The following is a 12,734-nucleotide window of genomic DNA, read 5'->3' as shown; positions in this document are numbered from 1 at the left end:
ATGTCAAACGTTTGGGCTTGTTTACTTGAGGTTATGTTTTATCTTGTTTCCTGGTTCTCACAAGCCAAGGAGTTCGATCTCAAGTTTATTTTCACATTGTATTTCCTTACGTTTTTGGAACAGATTATTGGCCTTAAGTGGCATTTTGCGGGTTTGCCAAGTTTAGAAAACATCACAAATGCACTAAGATAGGCTCTAGCTCACGATTTAATGTTGGGCAATTAAATTAGGCTTTATAACTGTAAAAGGTGTGTATCCCTGAATTTATAAATTGCATTCTACACTTATTCACTGCCAAACATAATTCAGTAGAACCTTGATGAACCGAGAATTACACTAGCCTACATAACTTCACTACCCCAAGTAAAATACCAAGATAATCTTTATAATTATATTTGAATCGTATAATCATATCGTTTGTTAAAAATGCATTGTATGTTCAACAATAATTGCAGTCCATTATTGTTAAGCAGTATGGTCCCAAATTATTGTTTTTGATTTTGAAACATCACAGTTCATTTGACAAAATTATAGTTGAAGCAGCCCAATGTCAAGTCACGCTTGTGCAAAAGTTTGTTTACAAGCTTTCTCCAGATCACAGGGGAGGGGAGGGTCTGATAAGCCGTCTATTGTTCACCCCCAAGAAGGTCCGACCCTCATTAGTGCCGCTCGGCTGCACTCAGTGGGGAACCCAATACCACAAATCAATCTTTTAAATGAATACAAATATATGGTAATAATTGTTTTATTAATATTCACCTTGAAATTTCAATAAATTTGGTGTAAAATTTGACAAAAATCGGCCATTTGGACCGATTATTAATACAGTACCAAATACCAATAAAGTAGTACATTCATTGGTAATTAAATAATAGGTAAAAATTTACCGATTTTCGTCAAGTTTTACCCCCTGCTGTGCGCTATGTCACAAAAGCTGATAACGACATGGGTGATTAGTAACCATGGCAACTTGTTGAATGCGTGATGAAGGGAAACCCAAGAAATAGAAGAACAAAGAGAAAGAATAGACGTTGTTATCTTTATACCCTTTTTACAATATCTGTTATTGTTATCTTTATGCAAGAGTTTATGATTTTGTTTTATAGGTTTATAAAATAATTCTTTTTAACTACGGGAATATCAATTTATAATTCATCAACATGCTTCTCTTCTGAAACAGCAATACCGGATGCAGAATAAAGGTCAATGACCTAAAGTATCACGATTGTGCAATATTGTATTTTGATGTTGAAATGAAAATCACGACAAAAGTTTGTATATATCCATGGTCCCTATCGTTTAACCTTTTAATATGTACACAATCAATGCTAAATAATCGTGGTTAGTTCTAACTTTATTTTTTATTATTCAAAGTTTCTACACAGTAAGACAATCCAAAGTCAAACCGGGCAATGAATACCCAAAAAACAACGTATCTTGTTCTGTGGTTGGAACACCAGTCGCCGGCCAATCCTTTAGGTTTAGGGAAGTAGTGCAAGTCTATATATAGCTTCAAGGTCTTACCCACCCCTTCCCCCTCCGGTCCTACTTGACTCACTACCCGCGCTCCTTTCGAGGTCATTGCCCAACCCCTCCCACCCTTCTATTGTGTTGCCTTTCTATTGTTTCTATTCTGACTTTTTTTTCGGGAAACATAAAATCTATTGTTTACGTAACATCACAGTAGTAGGCTAGATTTTTCTACTTTGAAACAGTACTGTAAAAAAACTATTACGCAGCGCCCCTAGTATCAGGAGCGGGACAAGCACGAGTTGACTTTCATTTGACCATGGTAGTTGTTTTCTGCTTTATGTCTGTTCGTTCCAGACGAATCTAATCGTAAAGCAAAACAGCTGATAACGACTAAACTAGTTATCGGTATTGCATCATACGGCTTCTTTGCCGTTTGCTTTGTCCTGGGAAACTAATGGTGGTTATGGAGATTTAGTTTTCTGTCCAAAACATCAAAATATATTGTCTATCCGAAAAAATCGGATATATAACGGATAGTGTCGGATATCGAATTTGGGCTCATCCGAAAAATCGGGTCGGATTCGGTTCGGTTCGTATACCCGTATCCGAACTGAACCGAATCCGACCCGATTTTTCGGATATCCGCACACCTCTAACAATAAGAGAGTGTAGACTAAATCTTTAACATATGTTTTGAAATAAAAACAAAGCAGAAGTTTCCCATTTAATCTTGAATTGTTTATTATTTAGTCAATGTGGTTATTCACATCCTTTCAACACAACAATAACCTTTTTTTAAGCCTACTTCCATGCTCATTCTACTTATCACACGCTTAGATAATCTATAATAAATATTAAAAGGTAACAGGGTTTTTTATTTCACGATTCTGAATCAACCACTTGACGGATTTTCATGATTTTTGTGTTGAAAGAAAGATAACTTTGAGAACTAGGGAATGTCAAAGCCATAATTTTAGTTTAGGGTTTCAGGTTTTTAGAAAATAAGTTTAAAATTTTAAAAAGTCTAGCAGCCGATCATTCTACACTAGCTTTTGGTATAAAATCATTTGCTTAACGTAACAGCTGTAAACATTAAGCGTGTATGTGACACAAATTCAGCATTTGGATAATAATTACATGCATAGGAGCATAGGGTTGACTTATTTTATACTATGTGTAATGCTATGTGTAATTCGTCCATGTTATGGGTTAGAGGATGACAGACTATTTAAATATTCATGGTAAAATGATGGATTTTCTAATTTATTTTTTAGAGCAATCTTTAATATTTTAAGTTTGTTTTAGTGCAATATAATTTGTTTTAACTAACAGCTGGTTGAATATAAAAGTTTTCTTTAGAACTAACCTAGGTTAGTTTATTATTCTGTGGTTTTGGCATTGATTATAGAAAATAAGTAAGATTCAAGATTCTATAACCACTGATGTATACAAATCGAGGCTCTGCCCCCCGAGTATTCAAAGGAAAAATTATGCAAATTATTTTTCTGTTCGACTTTTTGAGGAAAGAATAGGAAAATAACAATGTGTACATGTTTTTATTAATCTTGGCAGCTTTTTGTTTACAGGAAATGGTTAACTGCTTGAACTTTGCTTGGATTAGAAATGGAAATATTAATATAATTTCCGTTTTAGTTGACTTTTCAATCCCGTACGTTAGGTAGGACGGGTCAACAGCTAGTTTATATAAAAATAGATGTATTTAATAAGTTTAGTATACAATACATTGCAGAATTGGCCGGCAAATAAGTAATCCAAATGTTAATATTGCATACTGGCTTAATGATAAATCACGATCAGCTGTATTGAAGTAAACAAAAGTCTGCAGTAAATGGCTTCTAATGCTATTCTTATGGAGAACATTTTACGTTGTATCTCGTTTACTGATAACTTTATAAGAATTCTGCTATTTTTCCTGAGTCCCTGGGGTCAAGACCTTTAATTTAAGACCCCTCCCACTTTTCTGCGACTTACCAGGCGTCCACAATTTTCTGGTAAAAATGTTGTCTTACAGAATTATATATAAGGATATGGATTGTAAAAATGTGTTTATTTGATTGATAATTGTAACCTGATTGGGGTAGGTAAATCACTCTATCTTGTATGGATCTACAATCGAATGATTTTAAATGTTGTAAATTAGTAGTTTTATAAGTCTAACAACTCTCAAACAAATATATTACCATGATGTGTTTCTTTAATGTTATTTTTCAGTTACAGTTCTAAAGAAAAATATTGCATCATTCTTTTTACTTTGGAAACAAGTTTTGATCCTCATTAAAATGTACACGAGTCCCCTCTAGTGTGAATATATTGTATTTTAAATTAGACATTTGTCAAAAAGCATATTTTCATTCACTTTCCAATTTAATTCTAACAAACCTATATTTTTGTTCAACACCCAGCTCTAATCACTAATTTCTTGGGGTATAAAACTATTGATAACAACTCTGTGAGTAATTTTAGTTGACATTGCATTAAAGAGAGATACCAATACGTTCTATGGATACGTCTACCAATATGTATTCTAATAGATATCAATACGTTGAAATTACAAATTTGACAAATAACAATCTCAAGATCTTCTCCTCTTACAGAGATTCACCATGGGGTACCCCAAGGGTCTATTTTGGGACCGATCTTATTTCTCATTTATATTAGGGATCTGTCAATTCCATTTTCAACTAGTTTACACAGTAGTAATATCTGCCTGTATGCTGATGATGTTACTTTTAAAATCAGCAATTCATCTTTATCAAATTTAGAAAATCATTGTTCTGATACTTTAAATATACAAAATATTTTTTTAAATTCTCATCAGCTCTTGTTAAATTTAAGCAAAAGTAATTTTATGGTTTTTACAACAGGAAAAAGAAAACAAATTGTACAGCCTGTAATTCAATTTCAAAATAATAAATTGGAAGAAATCACCACAACAAGGTTTTTAGGATTAATTGTAGACAAAAATCTTACATGGAATAAGCATGTTGACCAGGTAGTCAACAAAATTACTTCTGGTATCCATGCTATTAATAGAATGTCAAAATTTTGCTCAATAGAAACATTAAAGATTCTTTATTTTGCTTTTATCGATTCATCAATATCTTTTGGCATAAGTATTTATGGCTGTACCTCTAAGCAAAACCTGGGTAGAATTCTTACTCTTCAAAAAGTGCAATCAGAATTATGTTAAATTTAGAATGGGATACTTCCGATCGTCAATATTTTTCAAAATTGGGAATAATGACTGTATAGTATTTATGTTTTTCATACAATTTTACACACAAAAAAACTTTCTAATGCTAATTTGGTCCCTAAACTTGGTGATAGTCATAATTATTTTACCCGTAACAGAAATTAAATTGCTGTCAGTGTCCATAATTTGGAGCTCTTTAACAAAAAAACCACCTGTGCAGGGTAAAGGTTTTTGGACAAACTCCCAGCTGAGGTGAGGAATATTGATAATATAACCAAATTTAAAAATAAACTTAAACATTTCTTAACTGATTAAACACTTTATGGTTTCGATAAATTGTAGGTTAGTTTGATTTATAGTTTTAAGCCTAGTGACACCATTCAATGTATGCGACTGTATACCATATGAATAAAGATATTTTTTCATTTCATTTCACCAAAAAAAAATTTCAAGGGATTGATGTAATTATCAAACTTGTTCACTTAACAGGGCCAATTTACAGTAATGGTCTGTTTTTTGAAGGATATACCTACCAAATAATATTTTGCAGTCGTGGAGACTCATGACAACTTTGAGGCTGAGCCACGGGGTATGAGGAAAGGTGTGGCTGTTCACAACCTGGGAATGGTATACAGCAACGGCAAAGTGGCCTTAAACAATCTCAATATCAACTTCTACGAGAATCAGATCACTTCCTTCCTCGGACACAATGGAGCTGGCAAAACCACCACCATGTAAGTAATTGATTGTTGAAGGGAAACAAGCAACTAGGCTTTAGAATTTGTTAAGGAGAAAGGAAGGATAAACAACTAACTCACCTGAATAAGGAATGAGGAAAGGTGAGTTATTCAGGTTGTTAGTTGTGTATCCTTCCTTTCTTATGTAAGTAATTGGTGATTTGGAAAATGATTTAGTGAGATAGTTAAAACTTTAATAGAAACTTAACAGTGATTTGCTGAAGATTTTGACACTTATTAATTTACTTAATGGCATCACTTCAAAATCATCAAATAAAAAAGTTAGGCTCGAAAGATTCACTTGTACTTTCCACCAAAAGCTCAATTCATTCAAAAATCTTACGCTCGCACACCTCTAAAAATGATAAATATGCCTCAGATTTGACAATAGGATGAAGGATACTCATAGTATCAAAAGTGAGTAATAAAAGAAAAGAAGCACCTCCGTGGGTAAAAGCCGTCAGAATCTGTGCTAGTAATTCCAAACTATAATTATACTAGTGCATAAAAACAAATGATGTAATTAAGCTGTGTTTAATAACAATCAATTATGATGATCTCTTCTTATTATTATTGTTGTTTCAGATCCATATTGACAGGAATGTTTCCTCCGACCAGTGGAACTGCTTACATCAATGGCCTGGACATCCGCAAACAGATGGATTCAATACGCAGCAGCCTGGGCATGTGTCCTCAGCACAATGTTTTGTTTAACTTGTAAGTAGGCCTAAACGTCAATTTTGTTATAGAAATTGTATATTACGCTAGGAGGCAGGAAAGTAGGTGTCTACGGATGAGCATGATTGTTTTCACTAGGGATATCATGCAAATTACTGTAAAGACCTTCCTGAACAAGACATGTATTATACTGTTTGCCACACTACCAGCATCAAACATAGGGTACAGGATGCGTCAAATGCAACCCATACAAATAAACACAACACTGTTTAATTTATAGTACACTATTTTAAAACATAATTTTAACAAAATTATCAACTGTTTTTAAAAGTTAACATTTATAAACCGTTCCATTATTTATTTCTGAAAGTGCAACATGCCTGGCCAAACTTGTCTAGTAGTGTTGTTGAGACGTGATTGAAACAACTCATTATACCTCAAATCAAATCAAATCATCTTTATTCAAACTGTACATACATACATGAATAGAGTCACAGAAATAAGAACTAACAAGTACATTATGTTACTTATTTTAACATTATTTTATTTACATACATTGCTAAATCTATGCAATACAATCCTTTATTAATGCTGTGTATTTATGAATGTAGTTAAAACATTTTTTACTCTTTTGGTTAGTTAGTCCTACATAACAAAAGGCTAAAGACAAATTTATTAAATTCGCTCACCAGTCACTAGATCTTGCAATTTGTATTTTTTCCTTCTTTATCATTGAAATCGTTTTTGTATTACCTCTATTACCTCTAGCTGACTCTACCGTACTTTAGTCGACTTTACAATAATCCAGCTGACTACCAGTCCTTTTCTGTAAACAATGACATTCTCTTGTCTACTGCTTACTACGTAGTGTGGCAATAAGTTTATTGTAAAAGATCCGCACAAGTATAATTCTAAATCAGATTTAAGATTCCGAATCCCTGAATTCTACCATGTTTAATTTGTTACAGACTAACTGTGGAAGAAACACTGTGGTTCTTTGGGTTGTTGAGAGGAAAGGACACGGAGGTTGTCAGACCAGAGATAGAACACATGATACAAGACCTAGGATTGCCACACAAGGCTACCTCACTGACACAGGACCTATCTGGGGGAATGCAGCGTAAACTGTCTGTTGCTGTTGCCTTCATTGGCGGCTCCAAGTGAGTTTTTTGGTATCTTTTCTTAGGTTCTATTATTACCGTATGTACTTAACTCATTTTGAATATATCACAGAGTCAGAATGTACCTTTGATCCTATATTTGACTTAAAGGGAGGAGGCCTAATCAAATTATCTGTTATCTATAATATTTATTTGGTTGTTATTAGTTGTACTGGCTGATTTTGATTTAATTTGTTATTATTTGATTCATTACCTAATTTATAAAATTGTGAACGGTTAAATTTTCTTTTGTGAACTACAGTCTACCACAGTAATGGTGTATTCATATGAGAGCTAGTTATACATGCATGGAAAAATATTAAATATGATACATAGTTAATAGAACATAAATCCACAATAATTTGACGTTAAATAGTGACAGAAATTTTGACAGTGTGAGTTGTGTGTTCATGATTACTGAATTCAATCCAAAAATTTGTTTTTTGTTTTTTTTATATTTTGTAAAGGTCATTACAATATAACAAACTGCAATAAGTTTTATGTAATATACGAGGTCTGTCTGTAAATTAAGATCTCCATCGAGCTCTTGTTGCAAGGGAGGCCTTAAATCTGATACCTGTGCCGTATTCAATTCAATTTGTACATTGATAAATAAATCATTAAAAATTCCTTAGTCTAAGGGTTAAAAGAATCATTACCTTTGCTATCAACATTTACCAATTTAACTGTAGGGGAGTACCTGAATGGGAGATGAAAAAAACAGACTATCTAATTTCTGACAGTTCAACAAAGGACGGGCAGATTCAATCTCAGAAGAAGATCATTTCCGGTACCAATAAAAATACTCTAGAATCTGTGAACTCTGGAAACAATACCAATGAGGCTAATCAACCTCAGCAAACGGAAGTACACAACAGGACCTCTGAAGTAAATTCACCTGAAACAGGCTTCTGCGGATTTGAAACACCTGATAGAAGTGAGATGGAAGAAATGAAAAAGAGACTGATTACTGTTCAAGACCAGATGCTCAACCAATCAGAGGGATGTGTCATACAGTCTGCACTCACTCTTCAGCCTTCTTCATCTACTCCAAGGATGTCTAAAAACGACTCTCCTAAAGGACATTATTTTTTAAGGAAAAGACAACCGAAATTGTATCCAGTATAGAATACAACACTACTTTAGGAGGTATGGCCAATGGGGAGTCAGAACAGATCCCTGCAAATCTAACAAATCATGAAATAAGAAAAGAAATTATTTCAGAAGATGTTAACTTTTTAAGCTTGAGCCGTCTCAAAAGTAAAGGGAGTTCATGGCTGGCTCACTTGAATATTCAAGGGGGGTTTATTGATAAATTAGACGATTTAAAAATACTATTACATAATTCATCAATCAATTTTTTGTGTCTAAATGAACATTGGTTAAAGGAAGAGCAGGGATTTGTTTTGAACTCCATTCCTGGATATAAATTAGGTGCAGCATATTATAGAAAGAACCATGTAAAGGGAGGATCATGTATAATATTGAAAGATTATATTGATTTTAAAGAAAGGGAAGATTTGGAGGTATTCAATCAGGATTTAGTATTTGAATCTTCTTCTATTGAGGTTCCAAAGCAAAACTTGATTATTGTCTCTCTTTACAGGATCCCTGATAGGAGTAATGTACCTTTATTTTTAAGTAAACTAGACCAATTTCTGACTGTGCTGTATAAAAAATCAAAAATTAAGCATATTTTTATCTCTGCTGATTTTAATATTGATGTATTAGACTCCACAAAACACCAACAACTCAAATCAGATTTTTTAAACCTCATCACTTGTTATGGATTTGTTATAAATTTTTGCACCCCCACAAGAATTGCTGGTAACAGTAAAACCTGTATCGATAATATTTTAGCAAACAATTTTTTTCAACATACCTTTCATGAAATACTTAATGTAGAACTAGGGATTTCAGATCACAGAGCACTTTTCATTAATATCACTTCTGTTGTCAATGAACACAAGCACATAGATAAAAATGCCAAAGGTGTTCTTAAGCGATCTTTTTCATGTAGAAACCGCAGTTTATTTAGACACTCTTTACAAAATATAGATTGGAATCTTGTCAGTAACGAAACATTCCAAGTGAATTTCAATAACTTTTATGCTAAGTTTGTTGGAGTGTTTAATGAAGCCTTTCCCTTAAAAAATATACAACAAAAATTAAGGAGGGATAGTAAAAATAAAAATGATTGGATAACTGTGGGTATTAAAACATCTAGTATACATAAGAGACAACTACATCAGTTAGCAAAAACATCTGTAGATCCATTATTTTTGGATTATGTAAAAAAATATAAGAAAATATTTAAATCTGTATGTAAGGCAGCTAAACTATTAAGTAACCGGCTTAAAATAAGCAATGCTACAGACAAATCCAAAGCAGCATGGAATATTGTAAAAACGGAACTTGGCAACATTGAAAAATGTCAGAATTTTCCAAACTTGATAGTTAACGACAAGGAAGTGACATCAGGGTCTGAAATTGCTAACGTTTTAAATATTAAATTTTTACAATCATCCAATTCATTAAATATTGTGCCTTGTGTTGAAGATGCCCTTGGTTTCCTTGACAGGGTTTTGCCACCTTCTTTGCCAGTTTTTTGTTTCAGTTGTGTAACAATGAAAGAAGTAAAAGATGTTATACATTCAATTAAAAATAAGAAGTCAGTTGGATGGGATGAAATCTCAGTAGACCTCATAAAAGACAATGTAGACATAATTGCCAAACCTCTATGTCAATTAGTCAACCAATCTCTAACTGAGGGAATCTTCCCTGATCAGATGAAATATGCAGTAATAAAACCAATTTTTAAAAAAGGTGGAGTCAATAACCCAGATAATTATCGACCAGTGTCAATACTGCCAGTTTTATCTAAGGTTTTTGAAAAAATAGTCTGTAAACAAATTGTAGCATTTTTTGAATCAAATCATATTTTTTCTAGCAGTCAATATGGGTTTAGATCTGGCAGGAATACTTCAATGGCAATTACTGAGTTGGTAGAGCACATCTTAGAGGCCTTGGATGGATCACAGAGGGTATCTGGTATTTTCTGTGATCTATCCAAGGCTTTTGATTGTGTATTGCATGAGATTCTATTAGAAAAGTTAAAAAAATATAATTTCTCAAAAACTGCAATTTCTTGGCTTTGTTCATACTTAAGTAACCGTAAGCAACGAGTTGTAATAGAAAGAGATTCATTAAAATTTCAATCAGATTGGCAAGAGATTTCAGTTGGTGTTCCCCAGGGTTCAATCCTTGGCCCAATATTGTTCTTAATTTATATAAATGATCTTGATGGCAACATTAATACAAACCTCATTTTATATGCAGATGACACCACTGCCCTGCTTAAGGCTCAAAGTGTACATGAGCTTAAAATACTTACTGTCAATGCTATGGAGGAACTTGAAGTATGGTTTCGTACTAATGGGCTAAAACTAAATTGTGAAAAAACAAATCTGATGAAATTTCAAACAGCACAAAGTAATGACCCTACAACATTTGCAGTTGAGTTTTTAAATACTGAAATTACATCTAAAATACAGAATAAATTTTTGGGATTAACAATTGACCAAAATTTAAACTGGAAAAAATACATAACAATACTCGGTAATAAACTGAATTCTGCTTGTTTCCAAATGCTTGTGTTAAGGGATAGAACTGATTTGGAAACTAGATTAATGGTTTATTTTGCCTATTTTTATTCCATTATGAAATATGGAATTGAGCTATGGGGTTCATCAGCTGATTGGAAAAAAATATTCAAGTTTCAAAAAAGAATTGTTCGCATTATGACATTTTCGCGGCCACGAGTCTCATGCAAGCCAATCTTTAAACAGTTAGGATTATTGAGCCTTCCCTCTCTCTATATATATTCATGCTTACTGTACATTCAGAGGAATTTTGATCTTCTTTGTGGACAGCAGCATTTACATGCATACAACACAAGGTGCAAAGACAATTTTCAATACCGAATACATAACTTAACAATCTATGAAAAGGGACCTAGTTACATGGGTATGAAGTTCTTTAATAATCTACCGACAAACATTAAAAGCCAAATCCGTTTAAAGAGTTTTAAGAATACTCTAAAAAGTTATCTTTTAAACCAAGTATTTTACTCTGTAAGTGACTTTTTGCAAAATTAAGCAGCATTATGTAATTGTTGTTTTAGAGTCAGACAAAAATGTTCTGTAACTTAATTGTATTTTTAGGTTTATATTGAATTGACAATGTCACCAGTTTAATAGCTTTGCTATGTACAAATGTTTCTATGTGACAATAAAGTGGATTTGATTTGATTTGATTTGATTACCTTAGGCAGCATAGGGAATAATTCTTCTTAGAAGCTTTTTCATCAAAACAATTTTTTTGTGGCTTTGACTTATTTGATTTCTTACAAATTTTTTTTCAGGACTGTAATTTTGGATGAGCCCACTTCTGGAGTGGATCCGTATTCTCGAAGGTCAATTTGGGAACTACTCATCAAGTATAAAAAAGGTAAATTGACAGTTTAATCATCAGTTTATTTTTACTCATTTCATTACAAATGATATTATTTTTAGTGTTGAAAATTTGTTTGATAGTTTTTTTAAAAGATATGTGAATTTATGGCACAATTGTTCCCCATTCGTCAAAGTAACGGGCAGGTAATTTAAAAATACTAAAAATAATAAGCTTATAAAATGGTATACTCCTGAGCTTGGAATAATTAAGAATGATATGCTTAAGTACTTTACTGTGTGACAGTGTTTCCGGGTCGGTGTCGTTTGGTTCGTACTGTCAAATAATATCAAAGCACAGATAGTTCAATCGCTAGAAGTGGGTAAATCCAGGATCGGTTTTTCGTAAACTTTTGAATAGGTTTGGAGTTTTTTTTGGGATGGGCTCAGTAGTGCAGCTTTAAAATCACTCAATGACTCTTGAGATTCCTTTATGTCCTTGCTGCTAAACTCTCATCATCGCCCCTAATCAAGGAATGATGTGGAAGCAATCAAGGAACCGCAAAAAGGTCGTTGGCAAGGAGTGGGTCATAACTTCGCGGTATATATTTGATATCAAAAATCTATTCCTTGCACTTATCTTATTTATTGATTAAAGAATTAATTCAAGATATTATACGGTAATTTATTATGCAAGGAAGTCGAGGTATTAATCCAATGAACAATGGTGTAAAAGCCAAGGATTAATGGTAGAACGATTTACGTTGATCAAGGTAATAAAGGTAATAAAGGTATTAATCCAAGGAACTAAGGTGTAATAGCCAAGAATTAATGGTAAAGTGGTAATATTATCTACCAAGGAAGTAATGGTATTAATCCAAGGAATTAAGGTGTAAAAACCAAGGATTAATGGTAGAACGGTTTATGGTAATCAAGGTAATAAAGGTATTAATCCAAGGAATTATGGTGTAAAAACCAAGGATTAATGGTAGAGCGGTTTATGGTAATAATAAGGTAATAT

The 12,734-nt window shown here is 32.9% G+C and overlaps 1 protein-coding gene across 1 annotated transcript in view; it reads left to right on the top strand.

The window, feature by feature from the left end:
* LOC128991495 (phospholipid-transporting ATPase ABCA1-like) overlaps positions 1–12,734 on the top strand; it is a 236,586-nt gene that overhangs the window by 101,524 nt on the left and 122,328 nt on the right. Inside the window, exons 20-23 of the mRNA XM_054414419.1 lie at positions 5,246–5,421; positions 6,010–6,141; positions 7,071–7,262; positions 11,686–11,771. Of these exons, the coding sequence (XP_054270394.1) occupies positions 5,246–5,421; positions 6,010–6,141; positions 7,071–7,262; positions 11,686–11,771 (586 nt within the window). The remainder of the gene's footprint in view (positions 1–5,245; positions 5,422–6,009; positions 6,142–7,070; positions 7,263–11,685; positions 11,772–12,734) is intronic.

Source organism: Macrosteles quadrilineatus, unplaced genomic scaffold, assembly GCF_028750875.1.
Source record: "Macrosteles quadrilineatus isolate MER2022 unplaced genomic scaffold, UCM_ALF_1.0 Scaffold_4__1_contigs__length_99947679, whole genome shotgun sequence".
NCBI lineage: Eukaryota > Metazoa > Arthropoda > Insecta > Hemiptera > Cicadellidae > Macrosteles > Macrosteles quadrilineatus.
This window is presented reverse-complemented; position numbering and strand designations above follow the sequence as displayed.